Here is a 21,157-nt window from a genome sequence, read left to right on the forward strand (position 1 = left end):
GGAGACCAAGTCAGCTCTGCTATGCACCCAGGAGGTTAAATTTCCCCTACAACTGCCAGTTACAGGGGAAGTCCGCAACAAAAGGATTGTATTAATATGTTAAAATGTCCCCGAAAGATCTTTGTAACCCCTAAGATCTTTGTGTAAAATAAAAAAATAAATAAATACAAAAATAAAAAGGCAAAAAACTAAGATACTGCCAATACCGCCAATGAAAGAATATGCCCAATACATAAAAAAAAAAAATCTATAGAAGGCAATTTAAAGTTGTTTTTTTTTTCTAGTTGTCTTATGTGGTCTTAGGTGGTCCTTTAAAAACACAAACATTTCCTTTTTTTCTGTTATTAGGGGAAAAAAATGTAAACAAGACAAACATTAAGCCCTATATACCTTCAGAGAAGGAAAAGAAAAATAAGCAAAATTGATTTGAGTATCTGAACTAGGATTTATTTTTTAGAGCTGTTAAAAGCACATGTATGATAGAAACCTAAAAACAGTGAGGAGGGGAGGAATCTTCATGCAGTATAAATAGTTTTTTTATTTTTTATATAGGACTACTAAAAAGGGCCATTTCTTATTTATGGCAAGAAGAAAATACATTATTAGGTTCTCTCCACTCACCCAAGTGATTCTTTTAAAACTTAATCACCAAATAGAAACGTTTCATAAAGTGATTCTCCAGCTTGGACCAATTTTAAAAATTATAAGGGGAACTAGACTGATTCAAGCAATAAAGCGAAGCAGCAGGACTCAAATTTCTGCAGCTCCCCTTATAGCAGTATGCATAGAGGTCGATACTCACATGAAGTGAACAAATATGTAGCAGAATTTCTACACACAGTTTTATACCAAACATTGCAACATTACAGTTTTTTTGTTTTACTTAAAATAGATCCAGGTCATAATTACCCATCTATAAATTCCTTTAAACCCCTTATGGGAAGGCACGTAAATATTACAATCTTCACAAATCAGGCAGCTTTTTGTAAAAGTCTATATAAAATGGTTCCGTTCCTGCCAGCAGGAGTTTTCCATATAGAGCACAGTTAGCATGTACACATCTTCCTGGTTAATTGTAGCGATACTGGAACACGACCTATAGATGCGATTCTTGCATAGTGTCATAGCTAGAAATTTAGGATTGTACTTGGCTTTAAGTTTAGAGAATAAAACAGATTATCCCTACAGTAAAAACACATGGATTCATTAATTCTCCACATTGTGTGAAGAAATGACCATTAGTGACAGTGGAAAGGTATAATGGATCACTTTGCCAGAGTAAGGTGGTCCTCCTTATTTTTAACCAATTTTTCTTTCGTGGATTCAGGAGCGGCCTGGCGAGACAACTTTGCTCTTGAACCCACCTGATCAGACACAGTTGGTGCTTTATCTTTCTTTACAGTACGGCTTATAGGCTGAGTTTTGGTAGAGGATTTTGTCTTTGGTACAGGCTGTGTTTTGGGTGCAGACTGTGGAAGTTTAACTACAGAAAGTGGGGTGCGTCCAGACATTGCAGTCTTATCAGGGGCACTCTTATTGGGGCAATTTTTGGCAGACTGGACCGGTTTAGTAGTATTCCGGATAATGGCAGTTGGCGGTTTGGACAATGGGTGAGAAAGGTACGGATAAATTGGGATTTTGTCAGGCACACGAGAAGATACCACAAAGGGCTTCCTCTCCTGGAGATTGTTCTTCGGCATTTCTGTTTTTTTGCTTACTTTCACATCCTTGAAGGCAACTGTAGCAGGGAGAGACTTCAGATTGGTAGTGCTTTTGTAGTTCTGTTTTACAATCTCAGTCCTTTTAGAGAAATCAGATTTAATGGATGACGCAATAGCTGGTTTACTAGAGGTTGGTATATTTAGTGGTCCCGGCTTAGTCTGAAGGTCAGGGACACCCTTAGACTTCGTCATATGACGGGCCAAAGATGTGGGAGAACATCTAGGAGTCGGCATCTTCTCATTTGTGCCCCCATACTGCATGTTTTTACCATTCTGAGCCATTTTAGCAGAATGTAAGCCATTGGTTTTCCCAACATTAGTAGGTGAACTAAGGTTTTTCGGTGTAGCTTTCACTTCAGGCCTAGCAGTATGAGGTGGAGAACTGGATTTCTTTGCTACCTTTTTCTGTGGCTCAGGGAGTAATGGAGACCCCTTTCTTGGCAGGACTTGAATTTTGGGACGTACCGACGTCAGTGGTGAATTGTTCGTTCCCCTATGAGTAGTTGACGTAGGGGATTTTTGACTTTTGAGATTAACACGGGAAGGGGTTACTTGCGGCGATGGGGTAGATGCCAGTTTTTGCGAAGCATTTATTGCAGATATAGGGTTCATTACAGGAGGATGTAGAGATTTGCTGGTTGGTGTTGACACGCTGTCACTTTGTACCCCTTTCTGGAACTGTAAAATCTTTTGCTCCAAAGTTGTAAACTGAAGGACTCTGCAAGGGTCAAATTTTAATAAAAATCCTTGAAGAGTATCCCATCCTCCTCCTACTCTTACCATGACATGCTTTCCATGTAGCATCTGCAAGAGAAATACAGCAAACATACTGATTTAGCATGTAACAAGAATCCAGCCACCAAATTATATTAAAGGGTTACCACAGTCTTAGAAAGCAATGCTAAGAAATGACATCCCTTGTGGAGGCCTGATCTCAGACTCCTGCAATCCTGAAAACGAAGAGGCCAAAGCTTCTACGCAGTTTTTCCTACAGCTACTGCGCAAAAAGGGAATGTATGTCTAAAGAGCTGCTAATTTTAAAGATTGGATGGTGCCCTAGTGGTCAGACACACAATGATCATGAAGGGATTCTATATCTTATTATTAATTTATATAGCACCATTAATTCCATGGTGCTGTACATGAGAAAGGGGTTACATACAGGGTTATAGAGCGTAGACATATGGGACTAATGTTAAAAAGGTTAAGTGCTAAGGAAATTTATTCTTTGTATTTTCCACTTCAGGTTCCCATATTTATTTGCAGCACTTTCAAATGTGAGGCCTCACTTTACTCAAATGTAATACAAAAAAATAAACAAAAAACAAAACAGCATTTTTATATTCCTAAGATACACCGATTCGGTCATCAAATCTATATACAAATATACATGGCACAGTTATATATGTATGTGTTTGCATAATATAGTACAGTTAGGTCCAGAAACATTTGGAGAGAAACCAAATCTTCACAATTTGCGCTCTGCATACCACTATTTTGGATTTAAAAAGAAATAACAGATGCAATTGACGTGTAGACTTTAAGATATCATTAAAGGGGTTAAACAAAAATACCCTGTGAAAAGTTTAGGAATTGCACACTTTTTTTTACAAAATCTCCTCATTTCAGGGGCTCAAAAGTAATTGGACAAGTTAACTTCACCATAAATAAAATGTTCATTTTTAACACTTTGTAGAGAACCTCTTGCAGGCAAGGACTGCATGAAATCTGGAAGCCATGGATGTGACCAAACGTCGGGTTTCCCCTTTTGTGATGCTTTGACTGGCATTTACAGCTGATGACAGTTGTTGCTTCTCTGTGGGTCTTCCTCCCTTAAGTTTTGTCTTAAGCATGTGAAATGCACACTCAATGGGTTTGCGATCTGGTAATTGACCTGGCCACTGCTGAACATTTCACTTCTTTGCCTTAAAAAAAAAAAAAAAAAAAAAAAATCGCCTGGTTACTTTCGCAGTATGTTTTGTGCCATTGTCTCTCTGTACTGTGAAGCATCATCCAGTCAACCTTACCGCAATTGGTTTAATGTCAGCAGAAATTGTACATAGCCCTGTAACTTCAGAACTCATCCGGATGCTTCTGTCTTCAGTCACATCACCAATAAACACTAGTGACCCACTGATATTGGAAGCCATGCATGACCATGTCACCACAGTGTCTCCATCATGGTTTATTGACGATGTGGTGTGCTTTGGATCATGCTACGTTCGAAGCCTCCTCCACACTTTCTTATTCCTAACATTCTGGTACAAGTTGATCTTCGTTTGGTGTCCAAAGAATGCTTTTCCAGAATTGGACTGGTTTCTTTAGAATTTTTTTTGGCAAAGTCTAATCTGACCTTTCTATTTCTAAAAAGAACCTGTCAGGTCCCCAGTTCCCCCAGAACCACCAGCATTGTGTCTACAAAGCTAAATATCCTGCCTAAGAGTCCATTTATTACATTACACACAAACAGATCTATATAAAAAGTATTTCTAAAGTCCGTTAATGATATGTAAAGGAAGCCTTTGACTAGTTGATGGCACATTAAGTGTCCCCAGTCTAGTCAGCCCACTTAGCACGTCATCACGCCCCAGGAGTAATAATATAGCTTACAAGCGTTGACATCACAGTCAGCGCTATACATACCTCGCACATGTGTGCAGCTTCCTTCCCTCACTGTATAGATCCTCTGAAATCAAGTGTATGTTTTCTAAACATCTGTTTTTGTTGTGTAATGTAACAAAAGGGACTGTTGGGCACGGTATTTAGCTATGCAGACAACTGCGGGTGGTTCTGGGGGCACGAAGGACCAGACAGGTTCCTTTTAAAGGAGATTAATGGTTTGCATCTTGTGGTGAACCTCTTGTATTTGCTCTCATGAAGTCTTCTCTTTATGCTTCTTCCTAAGAGTGTTCTACATTTGGACGGAGGTTGTGAAGGGGTTTTTCTTCACCATGGAAAGGATTCTGAGAACATTCACCAATGTTGTCTGCTGTTGACGTCCAGTCCTTTTTGAGTGTTTTTGTTTTTTTTGTTTTGTTTTTTTTTTAGACTAATGATGGTCTGTTTCCCTTCAATTGAACACATGTTGTGGGATCACAATAGCTTCCAAATGCAAATGCCACACCTGGAATCAGCGCCAGACCCTTTACCTGGTAAACTGAGGAACGATTAACGAGAGGATAGTCGATTGAAGAGCTTTTGAAATAATTGTCCAATTACTTTCAGTCCCTTTAAAAAGAGGCAGCTACATATTAATCAGTTGTAGTTCCTAAACCCTTACTACAATTAGGATGTGAATACCCTCAAAGTGAAGCTCAGAGTCTGCATTTTAAGCCCATATTGATTCTATAGGTATCTAGAACACGTTTTGGTAAACAGCTAAAATGCTAAAACTTGTGTCACAGTCAAAATATTTCTTAACAAAACTATATAGACACACACACACACACACACTTGACTAACTTTTTTTTTACATTATATTTTTCTTAAACATATATAGTTTTGCTTACAAATTGTCTCTCTTCAAGTATGTACCAGAAATCAAAGTGATTGTATTCAGAATGTATCTGTGTCTTTACTAGATTCTGTAACTGGACAGAATGAGGCCATGGCAACGTGTTGTGTGTATCCGTTCATTTGTAATATGAAAATGCCATTAAAAAAAAGCAGTCTGAATGTATCAAATGAAGAGCATTAATGTCATCTCCATTTTGGCCTCTCCCACTGTAATTGAAACTTGAAATTACTACTGCATATTTTAATCCCTCACCACCGGCAACATTTCAGCTTGTGGTCAGCAAATGAAGCATTTTTGCTAAAATTCAGAAACTTAAAAACATGGGGGAAAAAAAAAAAAGTTATCCACCTGGTATCTTCTTCCTTAGGAGACAATTAATGCTGCCTCAGTGTTATTAAAAGAGAATCTGTCAGCAGTCATAGCTAGTGGAATAAACGGATACTTGAAATCGGTGATCCGATGTATTATTCTCGTAAAATCCTGTTTGTCTTGATATATTAATGGGCTGTTAAGATCTATGGGCTGGACACAGATCTCCTTGAGAATCTGAGCTTATTTAAAATGAAAGGTGCAGTTACCAGTGTGAACCAAGCAATAGCCAATAATCTGCTCTTCATAGCTCAGCCATTACATATCTCATGCTTGTATTGCACCTTTTCATTTAAAATAAGCCATGGAGGCAGATTCTCAGGGAGATCTGTGTCCGGTCCATAAATTTTAACAGCTCATAAAAAAATGGATTTTTCTGAAATAAGACCTTGAGTCGCAGATATCAAGGTATCCTTTTATTCAAACTTTCTATGACCTATATGCAATATAATATACACGCACAATGGGGAAAATAAGTATTTGATACGCAGCCTATTTTGCAAGTTTTCCCACCTACAAAGAATGGAGACGTCTGTAATTTTGTATCATAGGTACACTTCAACTGTGAGAAAATCTAAAAATAAAATCCAGAAAGTCCCATTATACGATTTTTACATAATTAATTTGCATAAAATAAGTATTTGATACAGTAGAAAAACAGAACTTAATATTTGGTACAGAAATCTTTGTTTGCAATTACAGTGGTCAGACGTTTCCTGTAGTTCATGATCAAGTTTGCACACACTGCAGCAGGGATTTTGGCCCACTCATCTATACAGATCTTCTAGGTTACCGGGCTGTCACTGGGGAACATTGAGTTTCTCCTCCCTCCAAAGATTTTCTACTGGGTTCAGGTCTGGAGACTGGATAGCCTACTCCAGGACCTTGAAATGCTTCTAACGGAGCCTCCCTTTAGTTGCCCTGGCGGTATGTTTCGTGTCATTGTGATGCGGGAAGACCCAGCCACGACCCATCTTCAATGCACTAAGGGAAGGAGGTTGTTGGCCAAAATTTCACAATACATACCCCATCCATCCCCACTTCAATATGGTGCAGTTGTCCTGCCCCTTCGCAGAAAAGAAACCCCAAAGTATGATGCTTCCTCCACCATGGTTCATGGTTGGTACGTTGTTCTTGGGGTTGTACTCATTTGTTTTCCTCCAAACACGGTGAGTGGAGTTCATACCAAAATGTTCTACTTTGGACTCATCTGACCACATGACGTTCTCCCATGCCTCCTCCGGATCATCCAGATGGTCTTTGGCTAACTTCAAGCGGGCATGGACATGTGCTGCCATGAGAAGGGGGACCTCGTGTGCATTGCCTTTAAAAGCATAATGATATTGTGGACATTGCTTTTTTTTTAGTTTTATTTTAAAACATAAAATGTGTGTATTTTTGCCACAATGTTTTTACACAGTTTGGCTTCACCTCAGAGGCCACATCGCAGCAAAATGTCATCTTTAAGCTTCATTTACCACTGAGTGAAAAGCCCAGTAAAACACAACCCTTTATTACAACAGATGAAACAAAAAATTCTACACAGCAAACCATAAATCAGGAAGCACAACACATAAAGGCTAGTATATTATAAGTGGAGCATTGCTTCCTTTTCTGAAGCTTTAACACTCCATTAATTTCACAGTTCCCTTTACCCACTGTGTGTTGAGATTAGGTTACTGACACAGATGCTTCCTCCAGGAAACTGCTGCTAGGTCTGTGCTCCAGCAATTCATGGAAAGAAAAGAAACAAAGGCCGATGTGCCCTTTTAGCACACCATTACGTAATTTAGGCCAGCTTTTCTTCACTGTACACAAAATTACCTGCTGATCTGTCTGAAATATCTTCTTGCAATATGAGTAAGTCAGCAATGCTAAGGAACCCATTTATTAAAAACAACAGTGCCTTGAGGCTGCAAAATAATTATTTACGCCTAGGTGGTAATTCCAAAATATGTTTGCATGTTGGAAATTCTATCAGTGATTTTTGATCTTTACGACCTTCTAATGGACATCTCATAATTAATGCAAAGCAATTGCTTTGATGTGGATTCAAGATAGATGTACTAAAACGTTGAGAGATGGCTGTGAAATGGAATTTTAGAGAGGACATTTTAGTAGTGACGATACTTGTACATTTCTTCTAGAATCTGCAGTCATGTTTTAAACTCCCTAAAGAGTTATTCTCAAGTTATGAAGTTGGTATAGTTAGTCAGCATGATAATGAGCAAACTTGCATCTTCTATCAGATGTCATTCTCCTGCTAGAAGAGCTTTTGTCTTACTACTAGTTTACAGCCCTTTGCCAAGGAGATCGACCACCAGAGTCTGACCAAGTATGGCAGTAGTTTAAACCAGTACCAAGTACCCGTCACCTCTCTCCAACAATCTCCCAGTCAGAATAAAACCTGGAGCGGATGTTATCAGTCCTGCAAAATCACAAGCCAGTGACCCCCTTCTGTCTGTCACTGTTCCAAGGCAGGTCTCCTAATCAGTGCTCTCACTTTCCTGGGCTATGTGCTTGTTCTAAGGCACTCTAGTCTCTAAATGTAAATATAATGATGGTGTATAATCCAGAACAAGTACACAGACAGACCCAAGTGTCACGCAAGTAGGAATGTCCATCCCTGCCCAGTAACAAGGAGTTGAAGAGACGGGAGACCTATGTGCGGAGGAAGACATATGTTGCTAATAACGCTTTAAAAACTTACCCTTATGAATAGGATTTTATCCCCTAAACGATAGCGGCCCTCTGATAAATATTCAATAGAGAATCTGTGTGAGCAATTGCAGGGAGGATCTTGAGCAATGTGGGTCACCTGCAAAGAGAAAACAATTAAGAAATGCATAAGACTAACAAGAAAACCAAAAAGAAACACTTTTCAGTTGTCCGATTATGATGACTATTTGCCCAGGGTTTAATGAGCAGAAGAGCATATAGGAGACAAAGTTAAAAGGCTCCACCTTACATATTTTCAGAGGACTTTATCAGATGAGCGAGCAATTTATTGTAATCATATATATGAAGTCTATTTTCCCATATATTCTTCTAACCTCCATAGCAATTTTCAAATTTCTTCGGCCTGAAAGCAGAAGTTTCAGATTGTGCTGTTGGTAAGGGTCTTTACAGTTTTCAAGACAAAGCAAGGACTGTCCTGTGAGGGTTTTGATAGTACATTGGCCTGACAGCACGTAGGGACATGGAAAATATTACTTCGGAATTCTAGGGTCTGATGGAAAGTTTGACTGTATACACCCATGAAAAATATGACTAAAGTAAGTGACACCCAGCAAATAAGCCCCTATCAGTTTAGGACCCCAAGTATGAGCATTGGTTCTGGGGGAAATGACATTTACAAAGGGAGAACATGTTTAGTTGCTACTAGTGATTAGCGAAAATGCTCAGATAAGATGTGATCGGCATGCTTGAAAAATATGTTAAGTCCCCGTAGCTGTATGTCTCACGGCTGTTCGACAGCAACACCACATGCAGGGAATGCCTAACAAACAGGTAATGAAGGCATGACTCGCGGCTGTCGATATTATTCGGGCACGCCAAAATCACTCGGTTAGCACTATCTGAGCACGTTCGCTCATCACTAGTTGCTACTCATCTTTATTGCTACAGCTATACCAAGCTAGAATTTGTACTATGATGGCATCTTACAGCCTCATGCAGCTCGTGGTGACAACAGGATTTCTCATTAGTGGTGGGAGCTAGAGGTCCAGACTCCATTAACATGGTTTCTTCAAGTTCAATCTCCTTTTCGAGCTTTACAAGCACAGGTGGTTCCACTCCATATCTTAAAAAATTATATAAATAGAAGGTAGTTTGAGTTCCATTGTTAGATTAGCCTTTCAAAGGTATGCAAATAAAGTATTAAAAAAAAACCAACATACCGAGATACGATTCGGCCAACATCAAGGAGGCAGAGACACACTTGTCGGGGGTCTTTATGGAGCACTGGAAAATATTTAAATCAGAATTCAGAAACTAAATTACCAATGAGACTCCATAGATTGTTGTAACCAAACACAATCACCAATATAAAATGTTGCCATTATGGATTTTTATTTTCGAACAACAAGAGTTGTGTCAATCAAAATACAATGGTGTCACACAAAAAGAAGTCTTGAAAAGAACTATTGATGCAGAGAAATTTAATTGCAATAGCAGAAACATACACTCTGGTAATGAGCTGACATGCAGTCTGACAAATCCTACGTGGCAGCTGTAGCCGGTACCTTAAAGGCAGAATTTACAGCGCTGCAATCTGAAGTATGGAAAGTTATAGTAAAGATCGAGCTTCTCCTGACCGTTCTCAGGTATCAATCACGAGATTTCATATAAGTATAGCAGATTCAAAATGGCCTCTCTGAATGGATGTCATGTGGCAGATGGATCAGGTTTTGTACATGTTTCCTTAAATAAATTGTGAATATTTGTTTGACCCACTTCTGATGATTAGTGACGGCTTTGTTTTATATTCTTATGATAACAAACCAAAAATAAGTCCCAAAAAATGATGCCCCAGCCTGATTTCCTATTCTTTTGAATGTTTGGCACACTTAGTGTAAATGTTTCAGATCACCAAACATGTAAATATTAGACAAAGATAGCACAAGTACTCACAAAAATCAGTTTTTCCATTAAGGTCTTTATTATTATTAATGGAAAGAGAAATCCATAGCTACAGGACCTTTTGTGAAAAGGCGATCAAAGATGAGAAAAAGAGGTTAGATTATCCTGCCCAGGGGCAGTCCCGGTACGATGGGCGTCGCGGTCTGGGGTCTCCCATCTTCTTACGATGACGTCCTCTTCTTGTAGTCACGCTGCGGCTCTGGCGCAGGCATACTTTGTCTACCCAGTTGAGGGCAGAGCAAAGTACTGCAGTTTGCAGGTGTTGGGAAAGGTCAGAGAGGCCCGGCACCTGCACACTGCAGTACTTTGCTCTGCACTCAACAGGGTAGACAAAGTATGCCTGCGCCAGAGTCGCAGCGTGACTACAAGAAGAGGACGTCATCGTAAGAAGATGGGAGGCCCCAGACCGCGACGCCCATCGTACCGGGGCCGCCCCTGGGCGAGTATAATCTAACCTCTTTTTCTCATCTTTCAGGATACATCGGTGGCTTATCTACAGCATTACAGAATGCTGTAAATAAGCCCCTGATGCTGGTGGGCTTAGCTCGCCTTCGATTTTGGGGGTGACAGGTTCCCTTTAAGAAAAACAAAATTAAGAATTGAGTGACCTAGGCAAAGTCCTGACCTCAATCTGATTGAGATGCTGCGACATGACCTTAAAAAGGTGGTTGATTCTCGGAAACCCTCCAATGTGGTTGAATTACAACAATTCTGCAAAGATGAGTGGGCCAAAATTCCTCCAGAGCATTGTAAAAGATTAATTGCCAATTTTCGCAAACGCTTGATTGCAGTTGTTGCTGCTAAGGCTGGCCCAGCCAGTTATTAGGTATAGGGGCAATCACTTTTTCACAAAGGGGCCCTGTAAGTTTGGATTTATTTTTCCCTTAATGATAAAGACCTTAATTTAGAAACTGCATTTTGTGTTTACTTGCGTTATCTGTGTCTAATATTTAAATGTTTCAGATGACCAAACAAATTTAAGTTTAACAAACATGCCAAAGAATAGGAAATCAGGAAGGGGGCAAACACTTTCACATCACTGTATAGATTATTTCAAATGTGACCAAGTAACAGTAAAGATGACCAGATGTCTAGGAATGTATAGAATTATGAACGTAGTACAGTCAAAGCTGTGACCTGAGCCGTTACATTGTTGTCTATTCATACATACTGTACGTCAGTGTTCCCCAACAAGTGGCATTAGGGGGCCAGATGAGCCCACATGGGAGCAGCACAAATACTACTACTGTACCCTAATGACATACAGTACCCTGAGCACTCTATAACCCTAGGATTGTGACGTCAGCACTACAGCCTATGCCTGTGTAGCCCCCCTCAGAGCTCACCCTCACACCATCTAATCAACAATAAGAAAAAGGCTATACAAGTTTTGTATCCCTGGATTTGTACTGGCCATTAGATTCGTGATGCAAGTCAAGTTTCACAGCACAATGATCACTGTAAAAAACAAAATCCCCAAAACAACTGCACATTTTTTGTGAAATTTGAGAGTGCTTTGGAGTCTAATCACCTTCGTTTTCCAATACATTGAATGGTACCAATCAAAACTACAACTACAAAAAAGCCTTCATATGGCTTTATTGATGAGAAAATAAAAAGGTTATGGAAGAAGGTGGGCGGAGGGATGGAAAAAAAAAAAAAAAAAACACAAACAGAATTGCCGTTAAAGCAAACACGTTAAAGAGGTTTTCCGGGCTGAGAAAAAAAACCTGCAATCACTCTGCGGAATCATGACCGTCACAGTGAGTCAATCTGCCTGGCCATTCATGACCTCACTGCCCTCCACCAAGCTCAGTCTGCTTTGGAGCAAATAGGAGGTAAAAAGGATATAGACACGATGAATTGGCTCCGTAGTCTGTTCTCAAAATATGGAATCTTAATAGTTCCGTTAAAACTACACAAGTCCACAGAACTAACTAAAAAAAGACAAAACACTTACCTAGACCTTCAGATTCAAAAAGGTAGGCATCATCCACCCCAATACTCTTACACCAACGAAGAAAGTTAGCTGTGTTGTCTCGGGCAAAGAATGACCCGGGTGGTGCATCTTTTCTGCATGGGACCCTCCTCATGGGCATACCCTGCAAAATAGAGAAGTAATTTTAAAGTACTATACAAAATACATAAAATAAGCTCTTTTTACAGTATACCTAAAAAAAGATGGAACTGAGAGGTACACTATCTGACTTTGCTTAGTAAACAGAATGATGGCCATAGGACACTTACATTTAAAGAGCTACATATTTACGTACATATAGATTAAGAACTGGAGAAGGATTGCCATTTGTAGTGAAACAATTAAACATTAGAAATAATAAAATTCAATTCATAAATGTAAAGGTAATGCATCACCTATCTTTTTCTTGACAGTTCTAACCCAACAGTGAAACCTTTTTATCTGGTTTTTTTTTATTTTTTTTTATTGTACTGAACATAGGGGGCGATCAATCAGTTTGGATAGTAGACATCTATATAATTAGGCGCCACCTTCCAATGTATGCCTGCTGAAAAGTTTAATTGCAAGGTTCAGGAATCAAAGTGAAACTGCAAGATTTATTTACTAATGACACAGAAAATGGAAAAAAAGGCACATATTTAAATGGAATATAAGATCAACCTATTACATATATCTAAACACAGTCTTTCTCATTTACCATTGGTGTATGTAAAAAGAAGCTTTGTAATAGCTTAAAGTCATCATAACTGTCAGATGCCTCACTCCCTTACACCTACTGTGGTAGTTCAGAAACTGCACTTCATGAAAAAGAACTGGGAGTATGGGGAGGTCTCAGACGAAAACACGGCTGAAAAGTATGGATGAAATATGGATGAAAGGCACACTTGAAAATTTAAAGGGAAGTTGCAACTTGAAAATTTAAAGGGACGATGCTGACAGAAGAAAGGTGGAACTTTCTATATTTAATCAATATACCGTAAATATTATGTAACACACAAAAACCTAGCCAAGAAATAAAAGCAGGTGTCCTCAATGCCACATGATGCTTTACTATGAGCCAATTTACCTGGGTGACTATGCATGGCATGCTAGTGCAAACTGACCCCTTATATTGTTTGGATGCTGCAATATTTCTGTATTATCTGTATATGTGCATTGCATCATTATTGATTACAATTTGCCAATGCAGTGGTGGTGTCTATCCATGACCATGGCAAATATCCATTACAATCACATGGCTCTTGGTTATCATGACGGTCATATGGGTTGTGAACCAGTGCCAGTTTTTGGCTTAGGAAACATGTTCTGGAGATACAACATATGTTTAAATATTTTATTATTTGGCTTTTCTAGGTTTTTGCGTTTGTTACCTATTAAATATAGTTTAAATTTAGGAATTGCAACCGATGTTTTGTACGACTTTTTTTTTTAAAATTGCATACGTCTTCAATGTATACACTTACCACTAGCTCGTCAGCCGTGCAGCATTGTCTCATCGTGTGCTGCACAACATGAATTAGCTGACACAGATGAACACCATTGTCAAGATCATCCATAAAACGCTCCGCTCTAACCTCTACACCTAGAAAAACACAATCATTTTGCATAGGTGCTATAGGGTTTATTCATACATTAAAGAATTAACAGCAAAAATCGGGATATGTGAATAAATTACATATTGACAATCTTAATAAAAAAGGAATGATCATCTTACATACAAATAATTCCAGTTACGGTAAAGCCAAAAACTGCAGCAGCAACTGACCAGAAAGTGAAAAACTCCTACAAAAAAAACTTCCCAAAGGAGCAGCATTTAACTTGAGAAATCCATTATTTTGAATGCACCAAAAAACAAACAAACAAACAAAAAAAAAACTTGGCCTTAAACACACAAGGTGCTGGTAACCGGTTTCCTATCACAGTGACCAAATTGTGACATCGATGACTTACCTAACAAGCCACTTAACCATATTGCCAGATCTTCCTGCATAGGTACAAGGGAGGCTTCATGGCGAACAGCCAACCACTGATCATACTGAGAAACATCCGACAGACCTGGGCCATGTCTTGGAGTGAGAGGGCTTCTTGGACTTAATGGAAGATCCTCTCCAAACCAAACCTAGACAATACATTAAATTAAAGGGGTTTTTCCACTTTAAGAAAAGCGATTCCCAAATGATTACACATGTGTCACTTCATCACTGCACCCACTATACTGCATTCGTGATAAATGAGAGGGGGCACCACAGAGATACAGGGATCCTACCTGCTCTATACTATGAACAACAATGCAAAAATGAACAACATGAAATAGATCATAGAAAGGGGATCACCTGAGGCATTGGATCAAGTATAAAAGTGCAAATTTTACTTATACTGTACAACACAAAGAAACCCACAAAACACATGTTAAAAACATTTAAAATGGTCACACGTGACCTAAACACAATACCACATGGCTCATAATAAAGCCAACCCCCTGACCAAACTTCCCAACGATAATACAGTAGAGTATCCTTGTTAATACAAGGTCTGGCATCTATGTGAACAGAACAGTTCTAATTTCTGATGTATATTTATTACATACTGTTGTACTTTACAAACTGCTTTACCCTTGCATGGCTCATTTGAGCTTTTGTATTATTGCACAGTGTTTCGTCAGGTCTGTAATTTACGGATTGTACATTTATGCATCAATCTGCTACAGTTTAGTCTTTCTCAGTGATCCTATATTTTGATCTTTTTGAGCTAAAAGTGCTGTTCACATAGATACCAGACCTTGTATTAACAAGGATACTCTACTGTATTATCGTTGGGAAGTTTGGTCAGGGGGTTGGCTTTATTATGAGCCATGTGGTATTGTGTTTAGGTCACATGTGTGAACATTTTAAAAGTTTTTAACATGTGTTTCGTGGGTTTCTTTGTGTTGTACAGTATAAATAAAATTTGCACTTTTATACTTGATCCAATGCCTCAGGTGATCCCCTCACTATACTGCATTCATTGTACGTACTATATTTATGTAGATTTCCATGCATAAAACCAGACTACATTACATCAAGACATCACACAGCATCGTAACATGGTATCATCATCATCATTATAGCATTATGACATGCTGCAATCAACATTATAGCATTAGGACATCATTATGAAATCTCATAACTTTAGCATCATGAATCATGGTGACCATCAATATGGCATTATGAAAACCATCACAACATCAATGTACAAGAATGCCACTGTAACACCATCTATATAGTATGATGTTATCAAAATAGCTTTCTGAAATTGTCAAAAGTACAATGACCACCGTGGCATCAATATAGCATTGTGACATTGTCATTCTTAAAAAAGCATTATGGCATCATGACACTGATGGCAATAGTGTGTTGAATCAAGACATCATTCGTATATTAATGAGGTCATAATGCCATATTAGTGATATCATGATGATGCTACATTGATTTCACAATATCCTGATATTATAATGCTATATTGATAATGTCAATGCTATTATTTTTTGTCAGTAATGTCATAATGCTATATTAAAGATGCCAGGATTATATAAGGAGGTCATGATATATTAAATCCATATATCATTGTGACATCATCATGAGTTCAGAATGACATCATCAGCATAGTATGTATTATGAGGTCACTGACATTAATTGCATATGGTAACGGTTTCAGTAAAATAGGGTGTAGTGAGCATGTGTCTGAAGCTTCCCATACACCGATTAATGTCCTGTCAACAGTCAAATGTGCATGGGAGCGTCATTGATTGTCGGGGGAGACATGATTCGGCATGTCTGAATTCAGACTGCTGATACGTTTGCTCTCCCCGAGATAAGGCGTCACCACTAGGGTTGAGCGAAACGGATCGTTCATTTTCAAAAGTCGCCGACTTTTGGCACAGTCTGGTTTCATGAAACCCGACCCCTGTGTGGGGTCGGCCATGAGGTACGCGACTTTCGCGCCAAAGTCACGTTTCAATGACGCGAAAAGCGCCATTTCTCAGCCAATGAAGGTGGACGCAGAGTGTGGGCAGTGTGATGACATAGGTCCTGGTCCCCACCATCTTACAGAAGGGCATTGCAGTGATTGGCTTGCTGTCTGCGGCATCACAGGGGCTATAAAGGGGCGTTCCCGCCGACCGCCATCTTACTGCTGCTGATCTGAGCATAGGGAGAGGTTGCTGCCGCTTCGTTAGAAGCAGGGATAGTGTTAGGCAGGGTCCATTAACCACCAAACCGCTTGTGCTGTAGCGATTTCCACTGTCCAACACCACCTTTTGTTTGCAGGGACAGTGGAAGCTACATTTTTTTTCCTCAGCGCTGTAGCTCATTGGGCTGCCCTAGAAGGCTCCCTGATAGCTGCATTGCTGTGTGTATGCCGCTGTGCAAACCAACTGCTTTTTTCAAAGCACAAATCCTGTAGTTCCTTCCTTTCTGCACAGCTATCTTGTTTGTTTGTCCACACTTTTGATTGAATTTGTGCAGCAGTCCACTCCTTGTTATTGCTGCCTGCCATACCTTGCTGAGATTACTGCAGGGAGATAGTAATTGTAGGACAGTCCCTGTTTTTTTTTTAATTCTCCCTGAAAAAAAATAAATAGTGGGAGAATAATCTTGGCATTTGTGCTAGAGTGCCAGTCCTGTGTGTGCCATCTATCTCCAATTTTAGGGCACAGAAAGCCTAGTGTGTAATACTGGGCCTGATTTCTTGACAATTCTCCCAGAAACAAAACAGAAGTGGGAGATTAAGATTGGCATTTGTGCTTGAGTGACAGTCCTGCGTGTGTGGCATCTCTCTCAAATTGTGGGCCACAGAAAGCCTAGTGTCTTTTTTTTTTATTTTGGTTTTTAAATTCTCCCTGAAAAAAAAAAAAAAAAAATAGTGGGAGATTAATATTGGCATTTGTGCTTCAGAGCCAGTCCTGCGTGTGTGGCATCTTTCTCATTTTGTGCCACAGAAAACCCGAGTGTGTAACATTGTGCCTGATTTTCCTTGCAGTCTCACCCACCTATAAAGGGATATCTAAATCCTACAGAAGTTTGAGTTCACCTTGTAAGTTGTTTTACAGTAACAAATACCGTTACTTTGGTTACGTTTTTAAAACAATGAAGAAGTCTGGTGGAAGACGTCGTGGCCGTGGGCGTTCATTGCCAGCTGGTAATGAAGGTAGTGGTGGTGGAGCATCAGGTGGTCGTGGGAAAAACAATATAGCACCTAAGTCTCGAGCTGTGGAGCCAGATTCGTCGTCTGGCTACACAAGGCCTCGAACGCTCCCTTTTCTGGGAGTAGGAAAACCGCTTTTAAAGCCGGAGCAGCAAGAGCAAGTTTTGGCTTTCCTTGCCGACTCAGCCCCTAGCGCTTTTGCCTCCTCTTCTGAAACTGGTAAATGTAAAAGCAGCGCGTCGTTAGTGGATGTTCACGCTCAGGGACAAGTCGCTCCATTGTCCTGTTCAGCAAAAACAACAACAGAGAAGGATGCGTCAGGCGACAACGGGTTACTCCATGGAGCTCTTTACACATACCATTCTTGGGTTAGAAAGTGAAACAGTTAACAGGCCATGCCCATTACAAGTTGAATCGGACATGGAGTGCGCAGATGCACAGCCACAGCCAGATTACTATGCTGTTCCTTTGACTCAGACCACCACATTGCCCTCGCAGTGTACTGATCCAGAATCAGACTCTGTTGAGACTATGGTGCCCCGTCACAAACGCTATACCACCGGCTTACACTGTAACACAGACGAAGTTGCACATGAGATAGAAGAGGAGGTCATAGATGATTCCAGTTGTTGACCCTGATTGGCAGCCATTGGGGGGGAACAGGGTGCAGGCGGCAGTAGTTCGGAAGCGGAGGAGGAGGGGCCGCAGCAGGCATCAACATCGCAACAGGTTCCATCTGCCGGGCCCGTATCTGGCCCAAAACGCGTGGCAAAGCCAAAACCAGTTGGAGGACAGCGTGGCCATCCGGTTAAAGAAGCTCAGTCTGCAATGCCTGAAAAGGTATCCGATGCTAGAAAGTGCAGTCTGGCATTTTTTTTAACCCCTTCATGACCGGGGGATTTTTCGTTTTTCCGTGTTCGTTTTTCGCTCCCCTCCTTCCCAGAGCCATAACTTTTTTATTTTTCTGTCAATTTGGCCATGTGAGGGCTTATTTTTTGCGGGACGAGTTGTACTTTTGAACGACATTATTGGTTTTAGCATGTCGTGTACTAGAAAACGGGAAAAAAAATTCCAAGTGCGGTGAAATTGCAAAAAAAGTGCAATCCCACATTGGTTTTTTGTTTGGCTTTTTTGCTAGGTTCACTAAATGCTAAAACTGACCTGCCATTATGATTCTCCAGGTCATTACGAGTTCATAGACACCAAACATGACTAGGTTGTTTTTTATCTAAGTGGTGAAAAAAAATTCCAAACTTTGCTAAAAAAAAAAAAAAAAAAAAAAAAAAAAAAATTGCGCCATTTTCCGATACTCGTAGCGTCTCCATTTTTCATCATCTGGGGTCGGTTGAGGGCTTATTTTTTGCGTGCCGAGATGACGTTTTTAATGATAGCATTTCGGTGCAGATACGTTCTTTTGATCGCCCGTTATTGCATTTTAATGCAATGTCGCGGCGACCAAAAAAAACGTAATTCTGGCGTTTCGAATTTTTTCCCCGCTACGCTGTTTAGCGATCAGGTTAATACTTTTTTTTAATTGATAGATCGGGCGATTCTGAGCGCGGCGATACCAAATATGCGTAGATTTGATATTTTTTTTATTGATTTATTTTGATTGGGGCGAAAGGGGGGTGATTTAAACTTTTATGTTTTTTTTATTTTTTTCACATTTTTTTAAACTTTTTTTTTTTTTTTAAACTTTTGCCATGCTTCAATAGCCTCCATGAGAGGCTAGAAGCAGGCATAGCACGATCGGCTCTGCTACATAGCAGCGATCTGCTGATCGCTGCTATGTAGCAGAATTGCACGTGTGCTGTGAGCGCCGACCACAGGGTGGCGCTCACAGCGACGGGCAATCAGTAACCATAGAGGTCTCAAGGACCTCTATGGTTACCATTCACAAGCATCGCCGACCCCCGATCATGTGACGGGGGTCGGCGATGACATCATTTCCGGCCGCCCGGCCGGAAGCGGTGGTTAAATGCCGCTGTCTGCGTTTGACAGCGGCATTTAACTAGTTAATAGGTGCGGGCAGATCGCGATTCTGCCCGCGCCTATTACGGGCACATGTCAGCTGTTCAAAACAGCTGACATGTCCCGGCTTTGGTGCGGGCTCACCGCGGAGCCCTGCATCAAAGCAGGGGAGCCGGCATCGGACGGTATAGTACGTCCGATGCCGGTAAGGGGTTAAACAACATCCAATTGATCAGCGCAAAGTCATCTGTCAAAAATGTTCAACTACCTTAAGCAGAGGTCAGAATCTGAAAAGTCTAAATACAAGTTGCATGCATAGACATTTAACCACCATGCATTTGCAAGCCTGGACTAACTACCAAACGTCCTTTAAGGTTGTAGCACCCTCGGCCAATGAAGCTAGTCAGCAACGCTACATCCCTTCCGTCACTGTAAGGCCACCATTTTCCGCACCATCTGCAGTATCTGTGCAGGTTTCGTTGCCAGGCCAAAGCACTCGGTCAGGGAATCACCAGTTTCGTAGTAGGAAACACTGCATCTAGGGCACCAGCAAGAATATCGTCTCCAACCGTCTCTCAGTCTGCCATGTCCACCGGCACCCCCGCTAGTTCCACGATCTCCAGCTCTCCAGTCCAGCTCACCCTACATGAGACTCTCGTTAGAAAAAGGAAGTACTCATCCTCGCATCCGCGTACACAGGGTTTTAACGCCCACATAGCTAGACTAATCTCGTTAGAGATGATGCCCTACCGGTTAGTTGAAAGCGACGCTTTCAAAGCCCTGATGGACTACGCTGAACCACGCTACGAGCTACCCAGTCGACACTTCTTTTCGAGAAAAGCCATCCCAGCCCTCCACCAGCATGTTAAAGAGCGCATCGTCCATGCACTCAGGCAATCTGTGAGTACAAAGGTGCATCTGACAACAGATGCATGGACCAGTAGGCATGGCCAGGGACGTTACGTGTCCATCACGGCACACTGGGTGAATGTGGTGGATGCAGGGTCCACAGGGGACAGCAATTTTGGGACAGTTCTGCCTAGCCCACGGTCTAGGAAACAGTTGGCTGTAGCCGTTCGCCCCCCTCCTCCTCGTCCTCCTGCAGAAGCGAGAGCTCGTCCACAGACCGCAGTGGCACAACCACTCCATCCGCAGCTGCCACTGTTGCACACCAGGTGTCCCATTATGGGGCAGCTACTGGCAAGCGTCAGCAGGCTGTATTGGCTATGAAGTGTTTGGGCGACAACACACACCGCGGAAATTCTGTCCGAGTTCTTGCAGAAAGAAACGCAGTCGTGACTGGGCACTGTAGATCTTGAGGCAGGCAACGTAGTGAGTGATAACGGAAGTAATTTCATGGCTGCCATCGCCCTTTCTCAACTTAAACACATTCCTTGCCTGGCTCACACCTTAAACCTGGTGGTGCAGTGCTTCCTGAAAAGTTATCCAGGGTTATCCGACCTGCTCCTCAAAGTGCGCGGACTTTGCTCGCATATCCGCCGTTCGCCCGTACACTCCAGCCGTATGCAGACCTATCAGCGGTCTTTGAACCTTCCCCAGCATCGCCTAATCATCGACGTTGCAACAAGGTGGAACTCCACACTGCACATGCTTCAGAGACTGTGCGAACAGAGGCGTGCTGTTATGTTTTTGTGGGAGGATACACATACACGGGCAGGCAGTAGGATGGCAGACATGGAGTTGTCAGGTGTGCAGTGGTCGAAGGTACAAGACATGTGTCAAGTCCTTCAGTGTTTTGAGGAATGCACACGGCTGGTA

The 21,157-nt window shown here is 41.0% G+C and overlaps 1 protein-coding gene across 2 annotated transcripts in view; it reads right to left on the bottom strand.

Moving 5' to 3' along the window:
* Window positions 1-280: 280 nt before the first annotated feature.
* Window positions 281-21,157, bottom strand: part of GAS2L3 (growth arrest specific 2 like 3) — a 61,986-nt gene continuing 41,109 nt past the window's right edge. The window contains exons 4-10 of one of the 2 annotated variants that reach the window (XM_069764300.1): window positions 14,177-14,345; window positions 13,690-13,808; window positions 12,209-12,350; window positions 9,507-9,570; window positions 9,274-9,409; window positions 8,318-8,425; window positions 281-2,525 (exon numbers count right to left, since the gene is read on the bottom strand). In XM_069764300.1, the coding sequence (XP_069620401.1) occupies window positions 1,266-2,525; window positions 8,318-8,425; window positions 9,274-9,409; window positions 9,507-9,570; window positions 12,209-12,350; window positions 13,690-13,808; window positions 14,177-14,345 (1,998 nt within the window). In that variant the 3' untranslated portion in view covers window positions 281-1,265. The remainder of the gene's footprint in view (window positions 2,526-8,317; window positions 8,426-9,273; window positions 9,410-9,506; window positions 9,571-12,208; window positions 12,351-13,689; window positions 13,809-14,176; window positions 14,346-21,157) is intronic. The other variant, XM_069764301.1, reaches the window with a different exon arrangement.

The sequence above is a fragment of the Ranitomeya imitator genome, chromosome 4, assembly GCF_032444005.1.
Source record: "Ranitomeya imitator isolate aRanImi1 chromosome 4, aRanImi1.pri, whole genome shotgun sequence".
NCBI lineage: Eukaryota > Metazoa > Chordata > Amphibia > Anura > Dendrobatidae > Ranitomeya > Ranitomeya imitator.